The following is a 22,580-nucleotide window of genomic DNA, read 5'->3' on the forward strand; positions in this document are numbered from 1 at the left end:
TCGTTAAATGACAAAGAGGTATCATAGTCAGGCTGGAGGGAAAGGGGAGGTGGCGAGGTCTGGCCATCATCCTGTCACCAAACGAAAGACTCCTTACACCATCGACAACGCCGTAGCCCGGTCGAATTCAATCTGCCATCCGTCCATTCCTTTCCCTCAGCAGCCCACAGAGCGAGAGAGAGAGAGAGAGAGAGTGTGTGTGTGTGTGTGTGTGTTTATTTCCTGCCAGGACCCAAAAAAGGAGAGTGGAAAGTGACAAAGATGAAGAAGAAATTGAGGGATCATGTCGCTTCTATATAAACGGCGCGACAAAGTCATGGGAGCCCGTTCTTCTTTGACTCCCTTTTTTTGCGTTATTATGAGAAGGCGTGCTACTATCGTGTCATCAATGTCTTTGCTATATAGAAATCTAAAATAAACTATTATCCAGCGATATGCCACATTAACAACGCGCTTTTTTCATACTCCGTATATAACGCCTAAAAAGGCGGGCTTTGCAATGATGTTCCGCTGAGGCATATCGCACGATGTCGCGTGTGCCTTACTTCTTTTCCCCCTTAACCTGCTGCCATGTCCATGAACGCTACTCCCAATGACGTCCGTGTCTTCAAGACACCGGTCCGTCGATTGAACCGACACCGACAACAGGCTTTAGCAATACCGCTACCACAACCACCTCCTCCACCACCTATGGCCCCGGCTTTGATGCCTGCAACATCGTCTGCAGCACCAACATTCACGTCACCAATAACACGAATGCAGCAGCAACTTCAACAGTTGAAAAACAAAGGTAAAGAAACGAATAAAGGGCTTCAACAGCTCAATGTCAAGAAGGAGGTGAAGAAGGCGCCAGAGCAGCCAAAGAAAGAGCAACAACAACAACAACACTCTCCTCCTCCTCCTACTGCCACTACTACTACTTCCCCTCCTCCTCCTACTGCTGCTGCTGCTACTGCTATTACTTCTCCTCGTCTTCCTCCTCCTCCTCCACCTTTTCTTCGGCAACAACAACAACAGCTTCTCTCTCCTCCATACATTCCAGCATTTTTGCAGGATTTGGAGGATGTTGAGATGGATGTTGTTGAGGAAGCAGTGGACATGGAATGGGAGACGGGCGATGAAAGGGACATGTTGTGGGATCCCACTCCCCATCTTGTCCCGGTCTACTGGCCATATTACGGTCCATGAATGTAAGTAAACTGAGGTTGTTTCATCGACCGTCGCAAAACTAACACAAGCGCGTTATTAACTGATCGTTTCTTTCTTATGGTCGAAAAGGCTTTCTTTCCTTTTAACTTTCTTTGCTATTGCAGTACCGTACGACGCGAAAATCACCAGAAAACCCGAAAAAAAAGCAAAAAACCATCACAAAAGCAGCAAAAAAAAAAACAGTAAAAACACAAAAGCAACCAAAAAAAGCAGAACAAAAAATCACAAAAGCACCCAAAAAAACATCAAAATATCAATACACTAAAAAAAAACCTTCATATGAATACTGGTAAGGTTATCTTTCACTTGATTTTTACGGGATTCAACGCGTGATAGCGTGTATCGTGGATACTGACTTCTTCCTTTAATTTTGACAGGTCTTCCTGCTTATACCGCCACTTTTCCTCCGCCATCCCAAAACTTCTTCCGTTTCCGCCAACCTACTTATTTATTTATTTATTGACAAAGCGCCTTCGGGCGCTTCTTACTGGATTCAATGTCCAGAAAAAGGTATATAACATACGATATATGATGCTGTTACTTGGTATATTGATCAACGACTAAATAGCTAACGCTTGCATAAATTCTATTTAGACGAGAACCGTCTTCACTGTGGCAAAGGCAATTTTGAAGTTTTGAGGAGGTAGAGTATGTATTCTTTTAAACTACGATGTACTGTATCATCTTTTCATTACAGTTTCCTAACCTAATATGACCCTTTTAAATCTATAGGAGCAATGGTGGCCGACCTGTGTGCGGCGCAGCGCCGGCGCCCCAGCAGATGATACTCCAAGGCCCATGGCAAAGTGTTGCGATGGTATAACATCGGACACTGACGTCCATGCTGCATGCGTTCCAGCGTGTGTCATGTATTGTGTGGTAAGTGCATGAGAGTGGAGAAATTGGCGGTGCCATTTGTGCTGTGTCGTACAGGAAAAGGTGAGGAGTGCGAGGAGAACAATGCGACTTGGATCTGCGGGGGGGACAGTGGAAGGGTATATGGGATCTGGTGTGGGCGATCTGGGCTTCGAGGATGCAACATCATCTGTCTTGTAGGTGGTCCAGAATCAGAATCACAGCAGAGATATGCGAGGCAGTTCTTTGACGACAATGATGGTATGTACAGGCTTTTATTCAGTGACGTATAAAGAGAAAACGCGTGGGTCTGTGCTATTATCAGTGTTACATTCAGAAATCACTAACGATAGATGCTCTTGATGCATCCCTTATAACGACTGTTTTTTCCTAGCTGCAACTTGGAAAAAGAGATCGTTATAAGGGATGGGGTTTCTGACTAGAATGTTCAAGCCATTCTAGTCATGCATAGATGTATCCGGTTCTCAAGGTTGGCGTCTCTGTTGGTGCTTCTGTTTCCCGACGATCTTCATTGCAATGCTGTTGCATTTCAAGTCCATTGACCACGCCAGATTCTGCCTTCCACTGAGGGAGGGAGGATCCAAGTCGCATTGTTCTCCTCGCACTCCTCACGTTTCCCTGTACGACACAGCACAAATGTCACCGCCAATTTCTCCACTCTCATGCACTTGCTACACAGGACATGCGCTGGAATGCATGTAGCATGGACGTCAGTGCCGATGTTATATTATCGCAACACTTTGCCATGTGCGTTGGAGTATCATCTGCTGGGGCGCCGATGATGGCCTTGCAGGCCATGGGTGGGCGTATGGTGGCCCACAGGCTCGGTGTAGCATGCATGTGCTAATCTGGTGAAGGCAGCGAGTTTATATCGTCTGGGTCGGTGATCTCGTGGTGCCACTCACCGAAAACGCAACCACGGATCCCATCGTTGGCTTGGGTTGAACACTTGGATCAATCGGAGCAAGAGGAACACACTAAAAAACCAACGAGCAAAAGTGTAAAACTAATTTATACCATACAACTGGGAAATCGAAGGAGCAGCAACCATGAACCAAGAAGATCTCTTTGACATCAATCACTTATGCATCGCATTATCACATACTTTCAACATACATTATAAATGGTAAGTTATTCTCTGAATTATCTGAACGGCATTTAAGATCTAGTTGACTGATTTTCTAACGCTATGTTTGTTTCGATCTTGTAGGGGAAGCAACAAACAAAAAGAAAAAAGGATGAAGCTGCCGACGCATATACAGTGCGGCTTTACGATCCAAAATCAATGAACAGATGTAATCACCGACACATATACAGTGTGATTTACAATTCTGGATGCTATTTTCCCAAATCGCAAAAGCAAGATGCAGTACATACAAAAGGTACGTGAGGATCGCAAATACAAGAGGTTAAGACGAACATTTGAATGCAAAAACTGACAGGCGATCTTTCTTTATCTAGGCGTTTAAAGCTATTCAACATCAAGTTCACGAGATTCATTGGTCATGTTTGCCGCTCCTTGTTTTATTTCATAAACTTTGGTATATCCTTTCAAAACAATAAATCTGCATATGTTTTGCTCTCTTTACTATTATCAGGCATTATAAATGCGATTTTTAGAATGTGAAGTGTCAATATATTGAGTTGAATGGTATCTGTGTATATAAGGGTGGTAGAAGCAGTAGCAGCATTAAAATACGACGTGAGAAGCGACAACAGTACCGTCAAAGGACCATGGAGACTCTTCATATTAAAAAGGCTCACCAGCTCACTGTCATCTTGATAACCTTATTATAATGGATGCACAATGATAAACCAACCCAAACCTGCTGCTTTGATTTTGTTGTAAATATGCGGAGCCTCTGAGTTGCATTTAATTATAATGTTCGTGTGCTACCCATACTCGACTTCTACGCTCTTATTATGTATTTTGTTTGGAACTTAGTACTGTATGTATACAGGTTAATTGGATGTTGTAGAAAGTAAAACAATCAATTCATAAATCAAAAAATATCTTTACACTTCACCCAAAAGGCTCACCTGGTAGCTGATCTCAGTGTAGAGCTTTTAAAGAGTGTACATAATAATGTGTACATTTGACAAGAGCTAGTTTTTGCACAATTCAAGACTTAGCAGCGACTGGCGCCATACTTGTCGGATGCAACCCCCAGTCAAGCAGCGTCAGCTTCAGCAGCGCGCATTTGCATCCACATTTTTTGGTCCGTATGGATATTGGAAGCATCTTTGCAGTTTCTTCGACTCCAATCGTCGAATCAATTAAATCAGCCCTATAGTGATCTTTGCTGCAGTCAGTTAGGTATCTGCTGGTGTTTGGTTGGTGACCAAATGTTATGGCCAACAGATTCGCCGTCGCTTTGGATCCGAGCAGGAACCGGAACAAGTGGCGCTATATTAATGGTCCGCAGCTTATCACTATCTTCTTCATCAAAAACAATAATATCATATTTCATGATATACTAGCTGGAGTTTCATTATAATGTTCATCAGCCTTGTATAATGTATATCCAGTATAACTCTTTATACTACTACTAACTTGTTCAGCAATTGATAATATATTTTACATCTACCTAAGATTTACAGTTTAAAGCAGCACATAGGGGTAATAGTGGAATTAATCTTCAATGCTGTGTTTTGATAATGTATTGCAATAATCATGTGTGCTTTATCTTATAAAGCTTTGAATGATCAATGCAAAAAACATTGTAAATTATATCAGCTACACACGCCATGTGGAATGATAACATTGAGCGCGCTGTAAGACGCAGGTTCGTCTCATTTTAGTACGAAATATAATTATTAGTAGATTCACTTATTTCACTACCATAAATTTCATACACAGTCATTACTTGTCAAAGACCTGTCGAGAATAAGAGCAATCGGGTAGAAAAATTGCACTTCCGAGAGCATTGTACATCTGTACATGATACAGAAATGCATGCATGTATACTTGTTTGTGTACTCAAACGACTCTGTGCATGCTGGGGCTCATTGACTACACAATCTCTCTCGAAAAGGGAGCCTGTAGGATAGCAAAAATCACTACTCTCACAATTCATCGGTTGTTTATATCAGCTGACAAATAAGGCCAACAAACTATTCTAATCATATTGCTACATGGAGAATTGCGTGTCAATTGCATGTCGTCAAGTGAGCTATACTACCGATTAAAATGCTATGCGACAGTTAGCAGCAAACTAGATTCTCCATTCGTTCTTCTATACCGCGGCAACTCGTTGGTCTTCAAAGTCATTAAGCGACTAGAACAGTTGTCACTGCGAACTTTTGTTGCAAAGGTTTATCTATGATACATTCTGAAGGTTTTGCGCGACGATCAGAATACAATTGTATCAGTAATATCGGATAAGGCTTATGCGTAAAAATAAGCTGTTGATACTGTGGATCGTATCAAATTAAAGAAGAATAATACAGCGCGAGCCGTGAAGCTACTGCTAAGGATTATAGTCATGTTTACGACTTTGCAACTACCTCATGATGCGCAACACTCTGCATCCCTTCCAGGGTTATCATGGCGGTACCAGCACGACCTTTTGTAAAATAGACCGTCTAACAGCTAAGGCCTTTTTATCAGCATTTGCATTGCTCAATACTGATACTTTTAATACATCGTTACTGAATCTTACGTCTTGTTGATTTAATGTTATTATCAGGTCACGCTCCTTGTCTAAATGAATATCAACAGTAAGCACTTTTGAAAGCAGCGATCCGTATCAAATATCAAAGCAGAATAACTTTGGGTGCGACAGACATGGTAACACTTGCGCACTACTGTATTCGGCTTATGATTGCTCAACAAGTTGATGGGAGCGAGACGCAGGATGTGGTAGGCACCCGCCCATGGATCCGCCGGTTCTTCGATCGTAATGTTTTTTCCTTTTTGTATTCTCAATAGTAAAACATTCCATTTTGCATTTAGAATTGTATTTCCCTTCCCTACATGATTGTGAAAAAATAGCCTCATACGTGCTTTCCGGAAGGCTAAGGATAAATTTATTTATTATCTGAGAATAAACAAGCCAATCAGGCGCGGCTAAGAGGAAGCCTACCACATCAGGAGACGAGCGACCATCAACAGGGATTGTGGTAGAGAAAACGCAATACAATTGTGGGTTTATATAAGCATGTGTAAAGTTATTACACAATAAACTCCATGTGAAAACGAGAAGGTTATCGACAGCAACCCCGAAATCAGGTCAAACCAAGACTGTAGAGTAAGTTCTTCAATGCATATCCTCTTGATACTATAATCGTAACGAAGTCAGCTATAGCAGAGTTTCGACAAGATGACGTAAATGAGCTCTTGTTCTTTACGAAGGGCAACGATGGTGTGCGTATTTATGTCTAAAAAAAGTCAAAGAAAGCGGGGTCACACAAGTAATACAAAGTTACCTGCGTCCAGAAAGTAGCAAAGGTAACATCGCCACATCTGCTTGGCAAAGCGCTTGGCATAAACCAACCTTGTGGGTTGTGGCACCATCAGGTTCAAAGATGCATTAAAATTGGAAACAGCGGGCATAATAAGACGAGGTTTAGCACCAGTGCTCTATTCGCACTTCACTTCTTTTCGGCTTTTCCTTCGGGTTCTATATTCCCTTTCACTCTTTTTTTCTTCTTGAATGCCCAGTAACAACAACCCCTTCGAACCCCCCTCCTCCGCCTCTAATGGGGTCCATACCCTCAGACAAGCTTTCCCCAACGTCGACCCAGAAATCATTGACGATGTCTTACTGTCAGTGAACGGGAATGTTCAAGATGCTTTTGAATGCGTTTTGCACATGACAGATCCTCAATCAGTAGCCGGCGGTTCAACTATCAAGGAATTGCCACCGATTCCTCCACCCGTACCACATCGAAGAGAAAGCAGAAGTTGTCGCAGTAATCCAGTATGTATCGAGTTTAGGTTTAATATTTGCAACCTCCTTATTTGCCACTTTGAAAAACTAAACCTTCTTCCAAAAAAAGCGGATATCGCCACCTCGACGAACATGTTCTGATAACAATAATGTAAAGTTGCACCGCAGCATATAATGCACTGTCTCCCCCCTTTTCCAGAATGACAAACTCATGCGAAAGTTTTTCTTTCTTCTTGAAAAGCCTTTTCTGAACGGCTCCCGGACGACTACTAGAGCTCGACAGGATTTAGCACAATGGCGACAGCAACTCTCAGAAGAGAGTCGGCAGCGAAGGCAAGACGAATCCAGAGAACACTGGCGCACATCGTTTGGCACTGCAAGATCGGACACACGTGAGCTTTTGATATCATTATTACATGCTTGTGTGTCTGTTCTTAACGCTTCCGTCTCTTTCTTCTTTTACAGCATCCTTCTCATCCACAATACCCCAGCATTGGAAAAGTAAGTCGTTGTTTTTTTGTTTTCCCGCCTTTGTCGCTATATGTTTCGTCAATGGTAAGCTAAAACCAATCAAACAAAAATTAGATTACAGCAATGACCGCGGAACAACTATAGGACATCTGATAGAAGCAGCGGGAAACGGTAAAGATTATTTGTGATGATGATAATGATGATGATGATATGCTGACGATCATTATTATTCTATTGTAGAATACGCGGCTGCAATAAAAAAGGCAAACACGTACTACAACCAAACCGTGGTAAATGCTACTGCTGCTACTGCTGCTGCTGTTACTGCCGCTGCCGATCCATCAACATAGTAAGGAACAGAAAAACTGCAGCCCGATAGTATGTCATGATCACGGGATAAAACTGATTCATCCTCATTTTCATTTTAGTCTTAGTCCAAATGGCCGCTCCAGAGGCAGTAGCTGCTCTTTCAACACTCAACAACGTTGCCGCAGCGATTCAGCATTAGGCTCTAATACCGCCACCACCACCAGACGTACCGCGGCTGCAACACCGACAACAACCACGACAGCTGCCCCCGTCCGTTCCGCAACACCTACACCTCCATCCACCACACGTACTATCCCCGGTGATCGCAACCGCCCTCTCCCCACGCCCCCACAGCAAAGCGCTAGCAGTAGCTCTGTAAATCCGTTTGATCCAATGATCACTGCAAACGACGAGCTCCCTCCTCCTTCTTACGAAGCCCACGTCCGTGACAAATATGTTGAACCCCACGATGTAGATCGTATCATACAGGCGAATGCCCAACCGTCCCGATCATTGTAGTAACTCCTGCCTCCTTTGCAATTTTTACCAAAAACTATATCACTCCTTCCTTCTTTTCTCTTTTGCGAATATTTCGTCTTTTACTTTGGCTTTTTTTAACAATAATACACCGTGGTCACTTTGTCGTTTTCATCGGTTTGGACGTTGAGCCGGTTGGGAATATAGTCTCTAGTTGCAGGCGTTGTCGGTCCCAGGACTCTGCTAACGTTCGGAAGATCCTTTACGTGGAACACCTATGAGGAAGTGTTAGCATACAATAGGTTTATTCTTGACTTTTGGGTTAGTGCATATTGTCGTTAGTTTTACTTGCCTCTGATGTAATTTGAGCATCACCGTCAACCATGGTCTTGCCTACCAATTTCGCGCGCCACTCTTCCAGATCGTTTGGCTTGTCAAGAACAAAATCAGTTGCTTTAGATGTCATGGCGTTTTATGGGATTAACGGAAGAAAGGAATAGAGAACACTAACTCGAAACGCCATTACTCTTTTTATATACCATTCTTGGTAACACGAATTCCCTTATCTATTACTTTGCCGTTTTGTCTAACCTAATGAGTTGTTTTATGCAAAGAGTATTAATACACAGCTGAAGAAATTGGATAAGGTCACGCTGAATGTGCTTGGCTCGACAGTCAGTACATGATTATGTTAACCAGCACAGGAGACAACGTGAGACTATTCCGTTGTCGAAGCAAGCTAGCAACGGTGTCGTAAGATTCATATAAACTAATATTTTTTATTAACAGCAAATGAACTCTTAACCATAACGGATACCAGTGTAAAGGCCGATCATAAACGTGGATTTAAACTGGATATTATGAGTCAAAATCCCGACGAATCCATTCCACTTCGTCCGAACGTCTTTGTGGGTCACTCTGCCGTCCTTGTCAACATCCAGTTGACGCTGATATCCGCCTTCCAGCCGGTCCCAGTGAACAGTAATTAATCCCTTAAACGACAAGTACTGAATGTAATAGTTAGTAGCTATCAGCAAGTTTTTCTCGGTACGTACATAATGTTGACAAGACGGTTTGTCTTGTATTTGAGTGCGTGTAACTCACTTGAAGAAAGATGTACCCGGCACCAACTGCAAGAGCAAACAATTTGCCAACCTTCTTGATCAAATAGCCTGTGCAAAACCCGAGCACGATGCCAAAGGACAACTCGCCCTTGTGAAACAGCGTTTTTCCAACCTCTGCATCGCTTGGTTTTCTACCAGTCTCATCGAACACTGAACTAAAGCTATGAGTAGCATCCACTGAAGACGGTGGTGCTCCGGGCATAGCGTATCCTTTTTGACAAAAAAAATGGTAAGACATGACATCTGATCATTTTCAAATTGTTGAATAAGCAAACCAGCTTACCTTGACACAAAATTGGCTTTTTCAAAAATGTCGTCGATCCTATCAAAGCAGCTGATGTTCCTGCTATCCGTGCAAGTGATGGTCGAGTGGGCGTTACTGCTATTGCCATAAAAATGATCATATTAGAGCTTTTATTTGATGTCAAACGCCGAAACGAAAACAGAAAATTTATGCAAGAGACGGACACTGCGATGTTGTTGTGGCTCTCGTGACATGTATGAATGATCGTTTCGTGACCAAATCCCGGGATGCATGTTGAAAGAGTCGTGTAGTACGAAGCATGTCGCTAATGCTAAGAAAGCAGGAAAAGAAGGTAAGTAGGATAACGGTACATACACTGTTCGTTATATTCTCGGGCCGATGACGTCAAATGCGAGAACGTATTTTGGCCCGCGGTGGATTTTTTCTGTATTTCATACGAATTCAGCATGACATAGTAATGAACAAACTCATGACATGACCAAAAAGAAAACATCATAGTTGTTTCCAGGGACCCTTTCCTTAGGGACCCTTTCCTTGTAATCTTCTCTTTCGCCAGCATGTCCGATAACGCAGTAGTTGGTACAACTAATTATTATTCGTCACATGCATTTCTTATCGAACATAACGTGCATATATTCCTGAATAGATACTGCTGGTATTAATTTGTATGTTTGTTGTGTACATTGTATATACGTACAAACAAACAACTGCATAGATCAGTGCGTAATTTCGCAGGACTGCAAGTTCGTGGCGTTTCTGAAACACCAACAAAAGAGCGACGTATTTAAAATTACAGCCGATCTACAACTACTACCACAAAACATCATACAACTTTACCTACGACCGACGTGGAAAGTCGTCTTTCGTCCATACCGCAGTCTTATCCTATCTCTTCTGGAGATGGTGGGTCTGTTGCGGTGTCATGGCTTGGAATATGTCGTGTTCATGAAGCGAAACAGTTACCATGGAAAAATACATTCCGACGGACAATGCTACTTCTTGCCCAAATACACTCGCTGTAGCTCAACCTAACACTGTACTCTTCGGCTACACCACGTAAAGCATAGATGAATCGCTTGGTCCGAGTTATAGATTTTCCGTTTTACACGACATGGCTCTGATTTCACTGAGAGTTTGCAGCGACATACCGAGCAAAGGATCCCATACAGCTGTGGTCAATAAAAGATGGCCGTCTTCTCGTGTCATTTGGGGTCATGTATTCCCTCCAGGAGCACGTATGGCTGTTTCATCGACAAGGCTTTTAATGACCCTTCATCAGCATAATTGGGTTCTGATATGCGACGTCGAAAGTGGTATTTAAACCAACGAGTGGAGCGTGCATTGACCTGACCCAGCAATCAGCTTTCTAAACGATACTCACCTGGCATTTGTTTCTTATGGTCCTCGACGCTTACGACATGAGATCTATCTAGAACTTTGGGATACAACGCCAGGATCTTTCATGTTGGTTAGGAGAAGTTTTTGAGGAATATATATCTGAAGGCGAAGATAAAGCTACAACATTTGCGATGGATTTAGCAGCAGCAAATGGACTTTTGTGCTTGCAGATCGACACGTGAGAGCGAATTTTGCATCTCTGCGTACCCAAATACCGCCATTTGATTGTCAACCTGCCGTTCCGCCATAAACAGACCAACGTGCGATGGTCCAATTTATTACAAGTTCATCATAGTCACGCCATCTCACCATGGATTACTACGTATTTTATCGATACTCATCGTGTCCTTCGGGTCGGCCAATACTCCGTTCAATTGTGGATAGCTACAACAAAACGGCTATCAAGCGAAGATAATGAAAAAAATGTTGCTACCGCTGCGGAGCCAGATTATAACCTCCACAGGTTGGTTTACATATTTTGCGTGCCTGAAATAAAGAGTTCACCAAATCAAAGAGTTCACCAAATCAACAACTCGCCGTTGGAGCAGTAATCATTGTAATTATGATTACTGTTCTGCTAGTACACGGACATTACCACCAGAAATTAGCGCGTAACGCATCCGATGGAAAAAAAATACAGTATAGCAGACATAGTGTTCTTCAAAAACGAGAGGTCCACAGTAAGCGTGCTGTCAAATATCAAAGGCTGGCAGGTATGCTAGCTCAAAATTTACTATCCCCATTCGTTAGTTCGCATGTATAGCATTCAGAATAAATCGCCTTTTCTTCTAGCCCCGTAAATTCGATCATATTTTTCGACAGACCAATCGCATGTTCATACATGCGATACAACATCATCCAAAATTCTTCAAGACGCCAGCTGGAAATGTTGTATTAGCCGGCCTTGTTCAGCATCCTAATTCAGCCCATTTGATGAAGCGAATGCTTATCAACAGCGATAACATGTAACTTATCCACGTAAAACCGGTGTCAAACATCACCGGTAAAGCTTATTGCTATGACCTGCCTACAATCATTACGAGTGCTTTAGCAAAGCTGTGTTTTGCGAATAATATGAAGACGCCCGGATACTAATCATTTACATGATCCAAGCGGCCAAAGTGTTTCATCCTGACTACTTGTGCACCTTGACGAACGCATTACCACTTTTATGCTCGAAATGTCCGGATATGGTGCTAGATTGGATGCACCAGCTATCCTATATACCGGTGACGCCACACTGTTATATCCTGGGTGTATCGCCCGACGCTATATTGGCACCAGGACGATCGCGACGTAATGCCACAACGCGCTTGACCGAGCTTTGATGATTTTCAACGACAAAGCAACTTCCACCATTTCAAAACCGGTACCACATCTCTACAAACAGCACTGTGTTGCCAGCAAGCATTTAGACGAGCTAGGTTTCCATTAGTTTGCCTAATCTATATCGCCAACCATGTTTTGTTTTCCGTCAACGTTGCATTCAGCGGGTCAATAGTACGACAACGGTTATTATGCTCATTGTAAAGCGATTTTGTTATTGAAGAGAAACGCCACATATGGTTTTGCGGCTTGAGGTACTTGCGACTGCTTTACAACTACCTCTTCCTCGCTGCCATACTGCTTCCAGTTGTTGAAGCCATAGTCATACTTCCTGGGCGAGAATATCCAGTTATTATTTGGAGCTTCATTTCTGTGTTATGGATAGGTTGCTTTTATGTAGAAAATATTATTTGAAAGTAACGTTGTAAGTTGTTGGGTTGATGCATGTGCTATATCTGTTATTATGCTATGATTGCACTCGATGGTACGACTTTGGTTTATAAAAATTCGGTAGGTATATATGATAGCTTATGCTGCTAGAAACATATGTACTGTATAACAAACAGATCAGTAGCAATTCACATATATTCTTTCACCATTTAGTTAGGGAATCGTGTTCGAAATTGTAGTCCAAATCAGAAAACGGATGGCTTCATTGGCGCTTCTTTTACTCATCGTCCTCTGCACCTTCACCCACACTTTTATCGATCTTTTACACAATGTCGAATACATAAAAGATGGGATATACTACTAAACCGTCCGGTGGAAAGAAGGCCGTTGGTCACCATACTGCCCATCATATTCTCACACTCTACGACAATTATCTGCTGAACGTTCTGATGTAAAGTATACTTCTATTCACATCACTCCAGTTACGTATGTTACTAGTGTTGCTGTGCTTCCCTGTTAAATTCAATAACCGTGTTCGCCAATATATATAGCGTTTTAATAACGAGTACATATTGTTGATTCCATTATGATAAACGCAAAGGAAAACGAGTTTGGTAAGTACTTTTGTGCAAACGTTTTTCTGTTTACCTTACTTACGTATGTGATAATTTCATTGTTGATTTTACTGATTAATAATCGGTCAACTTCCTATTGATTAGGAATGCTTATTTGGCTGGTAAATATTGCTGTATTGATGCCTATGATATGTAGAGCATTAATTATATAAAGGTTCCACATATTCCTAACTTGAGTAGAGCCCTTGGCGGAAATCGAGCTGTTCTGGTGCCTTCTTGGGAACGGCAAAATCAACGATATCATCCTACGTATATCTACTACATTGCTTATCTCGAGACAATCCGCAATTACGACACGGAATATCGGTCTGAAGTACTTTTGAGCGAGGACGAGAGCCAATAAGGACTTAAGCATGTCTCTGCTATAAACCAGCAGTATTAGAATCCTTGTTTTCTAAATATTTACTTCGGGGGAACACATTAAAAATAGCACTCTACAAGTGTTCTACTGTGTACGCATACTAGTAAGTATTACTACATCCACACTGTGGTTTTATAGATGTATTAATAGTATTCTTCGACATTTTTACAAAAATATAGTCTTCCCTAAAATTACAGGTGGTATAATTTATGTTACAAGCAGAAAATATGTTCTAGTAATATCTTCGCTAATGTTCGATTTTCTTGATATTCCGCTGGATCCCGTACACTATAAATGAATATAAACCAAAAGTAAAGCTGTTAAGCAATGGATGTCATTAAACATATTATTTGAAAAATGTAACCTACCGGGACAGGAGTTCATCAAATAAGGATTTACTCAAATCAAGATGCTCGGAACCATTATCTGACGACCATTTTACTTTTTCACTTTTAAAGTCCAACGTAGACCAATCCACTCCTTCTTGAACCACTTTAGGTAATGTAACGCTCTCATATGCTTGTTGATGGAATGTCTATACCACATCATATTAGATCGTCTTACAGCTTTAGCAAACATTTGTATCCTTAATATTGGAAAAAAGCAAATTTTAGTGCTTTAGCAATGGTTTACCCGAAGTATTAATAGTGGAGACAGGCGCTTCACAATAATTGTATACACTTCACGTTCGCTTTCCTCAGTTTCGTTTTCAAAAAGTTCGTCTGTTAATCTGATTATAACATATGATGGTTCAATTGCACTGATCGAACAAGTTATTTTTGCCGATAACATTTATGAAAGGATAGACTTACTTCGTCTGGTCTTTCATAATATGCAAACAGCGAATGATGACAGTCCAAATTGCTTCTGGATGGTTGTTTCCAATTCCATGAGATATGTTTTTCCAAGCGTCAATAAATGTACCGTCATTGGGTGCAGAGTAACTGCTGTAGACTAGCTGCCCTAGCCCATTTTGAACTGCTTCATCGGTAGCCTACAATAAAAATTCAATATCGCATATTGAATATTTAGGTGTTCATTCACATATCTATCATATCCTGACTAACCTTCATAACCCATAACTGTAATACGGACAAAACTTCTGCTGCAAACCTTTGGACCTCTACAGATGGTCAAGTAGTGAGTATATATTACAATAATTTTGCTAACTGCCACTATTTGTTACTTACCATCATCGCTTAAAGTCGGATCATTTGTTCCCTCAACAGGTGACGAACTTGTGGCAACAATATCAGCAGGTGATGTGAGCGATTTTTTGTGAGAATTAACCTCGGGGAATCTTTTCGTGCTCTTAAAGTATCTACACTCTTTTCGATTTAGTGCTCGCGAAAAGAAAAGAAATATTGATTGATTGTGTTTGTGTCGAGTGTTACCTGATCATGCCCACAAAGACTAAAACGCCGTCACCATTCGACCAAGTCTTTGCCATTAATGCCTTGGCAATCAATGCTTTACACACTTGGTTGGCCCTCGGATTAGGGTCGTGGGCCATTTTAATCAATCGAAATATCAAACTACGCAAATCTCCCCTTGTTGTTCAGCCTCTTTTTTTACGTATATAGAAAGTAATATTAAGTGTGTGTATATCTTGGTATATAGTAAGCTTACCAGCAATATCCATAAACCGAATGAGGACTTTGCAGGCAAGGTCATTGGTTGCTACAAATTTTAAGAGCTCATCGACGATGGGGCAACTACAATAAAAGAAAGGTTATCATTTTTGAGAAATCCTCGTTATTATATGATTAATCCACTGAACAAAAATGAAACAATAATATACCTGATGTTAAAAGCATCCTTTGATGAATCCCGTTCCAATTCTGTAACAAGGTCGTTGAGCATATCACCTGCTTTTACGTTCGAATTTCCAACAGCAGATACAAGTACTTGTACTGCTTCGCTTGAGAATACTACTGAGTGTGGAAGCTTATCCAAAGCAATGTCGCCCTTGAGGGCTGCCTCGATTACTTTCTTCGATACTGTACTGGGAACATGCTCTGTATTCACAAGGTGTGGAGCATGTACTATTGTCTGGCTAATAAGTGTCTTCCCGCAGGTCTCAAAAGGACAGGGCAGTGATTGTTCCATCTACGTGAAATAGTTGAGTCATACAAAATAGACAATTTTGAAATTCGAATTGAGACTCGTTACCATGTCAACAAGGCTGGCATATATTCGTTCCTTGATATCTCGTTCCTCCAAAGACAGCAGTCTGTCACCTCCATTAACTATCCATTGGGACTTTTGCAACAGCGCAACACAAATGATATTCAGATACCGTACTAATGGATCGCTTTCCTACAATTGTATAGTAGTACCATAAGTATAATGCATGTGTAAAACAAACCATTGTTTTAGCTACCTCTTGCAAACAAGCCAATTGCTTCTTGACAGCCAATGGTTTTTTAGATACGATGTTTTTCGAGATTAAAAGGGCAGATATACTGCTCCATGCTTTGTTGATGCGCTTATACAAGTCTTGATCCAAAGTGTTTTAATAAGAAATTCACAGATTCATGTATTCTATCCTTAATCCCCTTACTTCGGTTAGATATTGCTCTTTTGGCGCACGCTGTGAATATTTGCAGCTCATTCCATGCAGACGTGGCAATTGGATCAAAAGGGTACCACTTATATAACGGATCAGTTAGTAATTATATAAGTGTCTTTGAACGCTGTCCATGCAAGAACAAGAAATAATGATGTACCTTTCTCATAACAGAAAAGATATCCTGAATGTATTCCCAGGTTTCTTCAATTCCGTTCCAATCATCTTCATGCTCTTCAATGACCTGAATCATTAATCCAGTGTTTTCCTTGTTGGATTTTTTCGGTTGTAAGGCCTGTCTTGAGCAGGCAAGTACTGCATCACAAGCGATACATGCAGTCATCGTAGGCTTCTCACTATACATACATATACATATCGGCACAGTCAACAACTTTTACCCTTCTTTCTTTGCCCTCGCACACCCATAGTGTATACACCTTTTTATTCCATTATGACGTTACCCATATTGTTGTGCGAGTCGTACTAGGTCCGGGATAAATTCGTCGACAGCCACACTTTCCAGCAATAAAGCAGCTGCCAAATGCGCACGCTTATCGCCCGACTGCAATTCATGCGTCTTTAAGAATGACCGAAAATTAGCCTTGTGACGAGAATGTAAAAGGACATATTGTGCCAGTCGTAAAGCTGCCTTGGCTTGAGTACTCTTAGGCTTCAGGAACTACAACAGTGTTTTTTACGAAGCGTTACTTTCGTCCATGTATGCGAGCAATATGCTGCCTCCCTCCTTCCCACTTTGCCTGTTTTTTTAATCGTACTTGATCTTTCAAAGGATCGTATATATCTTCGAAACGCGGTGTCTCAAGATATTCATCGATTGAGTACAGTGCGCGTGCAATTGGTGCTATTCATCGTACGCGTGTTAATGTCTGTAGTTACTGTTTGTCTCTGGCAAAGAAAATGAGAGGTGATCCAGCAAGAAAATAAAAAAAGCAACATTTACAGTCTCTGGTAGGTTTGTTGATCGCGTGTTGGAAAGCTTCTTCTTTAACGTGTAGTAATGTGTGAACAGCTTTGCCTAAGGGCATAACCTGCAATTTTGTCTCATGAATCTCAGGTCCCTTGCTAGATTCTTCTTCATCGTAAATGCCATTGGGTACAACTATTTCCGGTAGTCTCAGGTCCATAATGAACTTTTGGTCTCAACGCAAACACGCACAGGCATAAAAAATATATATCACAGTTTGGGCAGAGCAAGCGGAACGCAATTTCTCTGTTTGATTTAATGACCCATACGAAGCAGAATCTTTTGCTTTGCTGTAACTGAGGGATAGAAATATCTTTCTTCATGGCAAACTACTATGCACTTACAAAGTAGTACTAAAAATTTATGTGGGCAGTACGACTTCTTCTTTGTAACCAGCAGCTTCATGGGATCACACAGAAATATTCTCTATCACCATTATCCCAAATATATCCAGTTTGAGCTGACGCCTATGGGCTGAACCAAATACTTGGCTGCATGTTCTTGTCTACTGATCAAACACAAAATGTACGGACCTGGTTTGATCTGTTGACGGTCGCACAGGCAGTACCTATTCTCAAGGTCAAACTTGTAGAGAATGAAATACACATCTCTTTAATAGATTTCATTTGTCGGCCGATTGTTGGACGCAGTCTATCTTTCCATGAGTATGATCCCCGGTTTCTCTGAAGGTTTTGGCCGGAGCACAAACTTAATATTTTATGTGTGATGATGATGGTGATGATGGCGATAGGGGAACCAACACCGGGTACTTGCAACTTTGATCTAATCATTTTGACTTTACACCAGATAGGTCGAATATGAGAGTACATATGAGATGTTGAAGTATTGCCAATTACTTGATTAAGAATCGACAAACTACTAACAGCTGTTTACAAATTCTACGGAGCTATGTATCATTATGTACGAATCAGCAACTCGATTGAGAAGAGTGGTGGCGATAGTGGCAAGGATTTCCATGTGTACAACTGTTTGTAAATGCTTAGCTTAGCTATATCCCAAGCCATTAAAAGCTTTTTCATTTCTTACAACAATGATATAATCCGACGGAACATAGCCACTATATGTATCAGCTGTTGTCTTTCTTTTGCTATGTTTTTGAATGAAGCAACAACAAAGTAGTCTTTGCTGTCATATTGCACGATTACTCGGATAGACCTTTTTAGACCAAAGGTCCAGGGTAGCTTTTTTTTTTAGAATGATGACAGCAATTGACGACGACGCCCTGTGTGGTGTATGTACGGTATACATGGTAGACTTTTCGTTTATCCATCGTTGTCGGTACTTTCCGTCTATTCGTTCGCTTTTGCAGTTCCGTTCATCCGCGCGTCCAAAAGGAGATCTGCCAAATAAAAGCGCGCTCTAGCAAATACAACAAGCCAGATGATCTTTCCGTGCGTGTCTGTGTGTCTTGAAATCAGAATTTGGATAATCACGCTACTTTTGGAGCCATGAAAGGGGCATCGTCTATTAGTAGGTTGACGGGGAGTGTGGGTGGATATGCCTCTTTTTGGATGTATATTGTAATCAAATATTATGGCATGGGAAAAGCCAGATGACGCGTGAGTATATGTGCGGTTGTTGTGTGCGTGTGGCTCTTCTTCATCCAAGTTAGTGAGTGTATGATGGATCGCTGGCTCAAACCTTGTTTTTTCTGTTGAATCCGCTTTCGAAGCAAATTTCCCATGAACTACTAACAGAGATAATATGAACAAAACCGGGAAGAATCAACCTTAGTATGCCGTTGATCATTTTCTGGTAATTGAATGGAGATCAGACAGAAAAAATTGGATTGTGGGTAGCAATGATGGTACATAGCTGCAGCACTACTAGTTGTTATTACCGCGACCCTCGGGGCTGATGATAATTTAAACGATAGCCGTATATATCGCAGGCGACTAACTGACGCGTACATTGTTTCTATTTTGCTGCTGCCCATTGTACATGATACGCCTGAAAGCGTTCGATCACCGAGGTTCGGTGGTCGTTTAACCGGGTGGGCAGTTCAATCCTGTTGGCTAGAAAAGGCGATTTTTTGTTAGCTCGGAAAGTTCTCCTTGATCTGTGGGAAAGAGAGCTTGCCTGTTATAGGGTTGATGAGAAAATCGAAGACAGGGAAAAAAAGAGCGAAAAGGATGCTGTCAAACTGTTCGAAAGCAAAAAACGAGGAGGGCGAAAGAGAAAAACGTGGGAGTTTGCTTAGAAAGCTGAATCATAGGCAGCGGTCACCAAGGCGACACAAAGGGCTCTTATCGTTTCGAATTCTTGGCTGAGATAAATCATTGGTATAATTCACTCATTTGTCCAGGTTATAAGTCGCGATTTTACCCCAGATACGGGATGGAGCTTGAAAAGGTAAAGTTTCGGAGGGACAAAAATATAGAGCTTTGTGGTGGTAACAGTGTACGTGTGTTCTTTGAGAAAATACAAAGTATTTCGTTTTTTTTTTTTGGCAGTTTGCTCCTAGTGGGAGGGAAGTAAACTACATTTTTTGACAGGTTGTAAGTTATTGTCTATAACGGGTGGAACTCGACCCTGTGTATGTGAATTCCTGCATTTTACAGCGACTTTGGGAAGTATATTCCTTACTAGATTGTTCCTTTTTCCCTCGCCACCCATTAAAAGTGAGATGCCAAATCGGGTAAGGCTGAGTTATATAGCCAGGAAATTGTGGGGAAAGCCGAGCGACTTGTGCAACAATCATCAATTTGTATAAAAGCAATAACTGTTTGGTCAAAGTCTTTTGTTTTTCGTTCGGTACAAACACAAACGTCCGCTTTTCCTCTTTCGAAACCACTCTCTTATTTTCATCCATTATCGCCATGAGCCCTCAGAAAGCCGAAGTCGAACACCACGAAGGCAGCATTGTCCTTGATGTCGAGAAGAGTGCCGGTTCCAGCCACTCCCACCAGCACGCTGAACCTTTCTGCAACGTCCCCGAACACGCAAAGAAGGTGTCCAACCCTATGGCCATTGGTTTCGGTGCTTTTGCTCTTGGAGCTTTCCTTGTCGGCATTACGAACGCTGGCATTGTCACCGAGCTTCCTCAGGGCGTCCTTGGCGTTGCACTCGGTTTTTCGGGCATGGGCCAATTCGTCTGCGGTATCTTTGAAATGGTTGCAGGCAACACCTTTGCTGCCACCACCATGCTCACATACGCCGGTTTCTGGATTTCGTACGGTGTCATGTTCAGCTCGGGTGCAGGCTTTATGACCGCGGTCACGGCCGCAGGTGAAGAGGGTATGCACGAACTCCACCATGTCATCGGTCTCTGGCAAATTGCATTCGCTGTCCCATCGTTAGTATTCTTCATTGGCACCTTCAAGCAGCCCTGGATTATTCGATTAGTCTTGCTCCAAGTGTTCTTGACCTTCTTCTTCGGTGGTCTCGGCGGTCTCACTGGTGTCGCTGGCTTGACCAAGGCTGGTGCCTGGGTCTCATTCACTCTTTCGCTCACTGCTTGGTACGTCATGACCGCCATCCTCTGGGCTGAGGAGAAAGTTATGAACTTGCCTTTCTTCTAAAAGATGAAACCCGATGAACGCTGGACGTACTATCTACTCTCTATATCGAGCAACAAAAAGAATCCGTATATTGTTTCTATTAAACCCATAAAAAGCATGCCACATTGATTTTTCGACTACTACTACTACCACTAGTGTCCTCTACTGTCTTCGTCATCAGTGGCTGTCTATTGTATAGTTTCTTACTCTTTACCACTACTACTTTTATCTAATACTACTTTGAACACCCTATAGTTATTACATTTTCATTGTCTGTAAAGCATCGCATTTCATAATGCAATGCTCACTCTGTACTATAAATATATAACCACGCAGATACTCTCTCTCTCTCTCTCTATCTTTGTTTAGCTATTATCCATACTAGCAATTTGATATCCTGAAATAAATACATCACATTTACGTAAATACAATCAATCGAGCATTTATCATGTATAGATCAAGTGGATAACAGAGCGGGAGATAGCGGGACTTGACAGGTGGATCTCATTGGAACTTAAAAATCTAAACCGTGAGAACTCTCTGACGGCGTCGGTGATGGGCGACGATAGCTACGCACATGCGTTTGGTTGTCCAACAAGCCCATTTTTCTCTCGATTCTCTGTGCCACCATCCTTGTAAAAATTTTTTTGGGTGTCATTGTCTTCCCCCTCACCCAGTGACCAATACTTCTTTTGTGAAATCCCATACATACACTGATCAGGACAAAGCGCTTACTGCCCTCGTCAATGTACGACCTTTAGCACACAGCTATACTACTGTTTATCGACTCTTCCGTGTTCTTCTTTAAGAAGTGATTTATGACTACGCTATACAATTGAGCCCGTTCGCACGAAGCTGATATCCTCTACTAAGTATTAAATATCCAGAAAATGGTATACTGCTTACAAAAACCGGCTAATAATTCTTGGCGGGCGGCGCATTGACAGTTATGCAGTCAGGCCGAATTACATTAGCGCTACGCCGGATACATGTGGAAAACAGTACTATTTCATAGTGCACCTGTCAACTCTCTTTTCTGACATTACAAATACCGACGAAAACGGTATTTCCATAAATCATTTTCTACACAGTTATGCAATATTCTTCAGTGTTACATTTCATGTTTCTGTATGACAACATACCCTGGGCCACCGGAAACCAAGCAGTACATCAGCCGAAAGTAAAAACACCGCTTCTTATGTAATACATGCTCGGTGTACCTATCTATCAAGGGCTGTCGTACATATGAAATTGCCTTTTTTTACTTCCTCGATAAGATCAACTTAAATTCTTTTGTTATATGATTTAGTGTATATTAAATCAATTGATATCATGAGCACTTTGATGTTTTTTATTTCACTACATAGGAAGTACGTAGCCTAGCATTAAAGCGGGTAGTATAATACCTCTCAAACACAATAGCAGATGTCCCTTTAATTGTAGGTAGCACACACACTGTGTACATATTTGGCGTTATCAATCCATATATGCAGTGTGTGTGAATTCACTGGCGACAAAAATGGTAAGTTTATGTAACCACCAGCACTGACCCTACCATGCATTATTCTTTTCCCACACTGAGAGCGACAGGACGACAAAGTCAGCAATACTCGTCGTGAATAGTATGTAACACATTCTGTTCAATTGCCGTCTAGATGTCCGTACTTTAATGCTTTTTGCAATCTTTGAACAGCATCAGATTACAACCTTAAATTTCCGACGCATTCAGATGCAAGCTTTTTTTTGTTGGATGAACTGCTCGACTGAAGTGA

At 41.6% G+C, this 22,580-nt stretch overlaps 7 protein-coding genes across 7 annotated transcripts; 4 read left to right on the forward strand and 3 right to left on the reverse strand.

The window, feature by feature from the left end:
- Positions 1–521: 521 nt before the first annotated feature.
- On the forward strand, positions 522–1,188 carry BDB00DRAFT_929899 (uncharacterized protein; the record flags this gene model as incomplete). The annotated part of the gene is made up of 1 exon (XM_053128985.1): positions 522–1,188. The coding sequence occupies exon 1, from the start codon at positions 571–573 to the stop codon at positions 1,186–1,188; it is 618 nt and encodes a 205-aa protein (XP_052978450.1). The 5' UTR covers positions 522–570.
- Positions 871–2,093, forward strand: BDB00DRAFT_829582 (uncharacterized protein). Its single transcript, XM_053123958.1, is given in 7 exon segments — positions 871–1,190; positions 1,279–1,317; positions 1,587–1,719; positions 1,804–1,856; positions 1,892–1,909; positions 1,922–1,924; positions 1,940–2,093. The coding sequence occupies 4 exon segments, from the start codon at positions 1,185–1,187 to the stop codon at positions 1,854–1,856; spliced, it is 231 nt and encodes a 76-aa protein (XP_052978451.1). The 5' UTR covers positions 871–1,184; the 3' UTR covers positions 1,892–1,909; positions 1,922–1,924; positions 1,940–2,093.
- A 4,492-nt stretch (positions 2,094–6,585) lies between these two features.
- On the forward strand, positions 6,586–8,491 carry BDB00DRAFT_456009 (uncharacterized protein). Its single transcript, XM_053117450.1, has 5 exons — positions 6,586–7,007; positions 7,219–7,369; positions 7,443–7,619; positions 7,689–7,797; positions 7,877–8,491. The coding sequence occupies exons 1-5, from the start codon at positions 6,741–6,743 to the stop codon at positions 8,274–8,276; spliced, it is 1,104 nt and encodes a 367-aa protein (XP_052978452.1). The 5' UTR covers positions 6,586–6,740; the 3' UTR covers positions 8,277–8,491.
- BDB00DRAFT_456045 (uncharacterized protein) lies at positions 8,324–8,867 on the reverse strand. Its single transcript, XM_053117451.1, has 2 exons — positions 8,587–8,867; positions 8,324–8,509 (listed from the first exon to the last, which is right to left on the reverse strand). The coding sequence occupies exons 1-2, from the start codon at positions 8,698–8,700 to the stop codon at positions 8,372–8,374; spliced, it is 252 nt and encodes an 83-aa protein (XP_052978453.1). The 5' UTR covers positions 8,701–8,867; the 3' UTR covers positions 8,324–8,371.
- Positions 8,868–9,034: 167 nt separating this feature from the next.
- On the reverse strand, positions 9,035–9,560 carry BDB00DRAFT_765816 (FUN14 family-domain-containing protein; the record flags this gene model as incomplete). Its single annotated transcript, XM_053119543.1, has 2 exons — positions 9,035–9,241; positions 9,339–9,560. The coding sequence occupies 2 exons, from the start codon at positions 9,558–9,560 to the stop codon at positions 9,035–9,037; spliced, it is 429 nt and encodes a 142-aa protein (XP_052978454.1).
- Positions 9,561–13,980: 4,420 nt separating this feature from the next.
- Positions 13,981–17,447, reverse strand: BDB00DRAFT_873642 (uncharacterized protein; the record flags this gene model as incomplete). The annotated part of the gene is made up of 16 exons (XM_053127118.1): positions 13,981–14,021; positions 14,133–14,268; positions 14,367–14,463; positions 14,546–14,727; positions 14,801–14,856; positions 14,924–15,054; positions 15,128–15,203; positions 15,363–15,448; positions 15,535–15,842; positions 15,906–16,052; positions 16,117–16,232; positions 16,297–16,384; positions 16,463–16,658; positions 16,764–16,981; positions 17,079–17,164; positions 17,264–17,447. 16 exons carry the CDS (start codon positions 17,445–17,447, stop codon positions 13,981–13,983), a joined length of 2,148 nt encoding a protein of 715 aa, XP_052978455.1.
- A 2,618-nt stretch (positions 17,448–20,065) lies between these two features.
- On the forward strand, positions 20,066–21,216 carry BDB00DRAFT_829619 (GPR1/FUN34/yaaH family-domain-containing protein). Its single transcript, XM_053123959.1, has one exon. It carries the CDS (start codon positions 20,128–20,130, stop codon positions 20,827–20,829), a length of 702 nt encoding a protein of 233 aa, XP_052978456.1. The 5' UTR covers positions 20,066–20,127; the 3' UTR covers positions 20,830–21,216.
- The last annotated feature ends 1,364 nt before the right edge of the window (positions 21,217–22,580 follow it).

This window comes from Zychaea mexicana (assembly GCF_025766255.1).
Source record: "Zychaea mexicana strain RSA 1403 chromosome Unknown BDB00scaffold_50, whole genome shotgun sequence".
NCBI classification, from domain to species: Eukaryota; Fungi; Mucoromycota; class Mucoromycetes; order Mucorales; family Lichtheimiaceae; genus Zychaea; species Zychaea mexicana.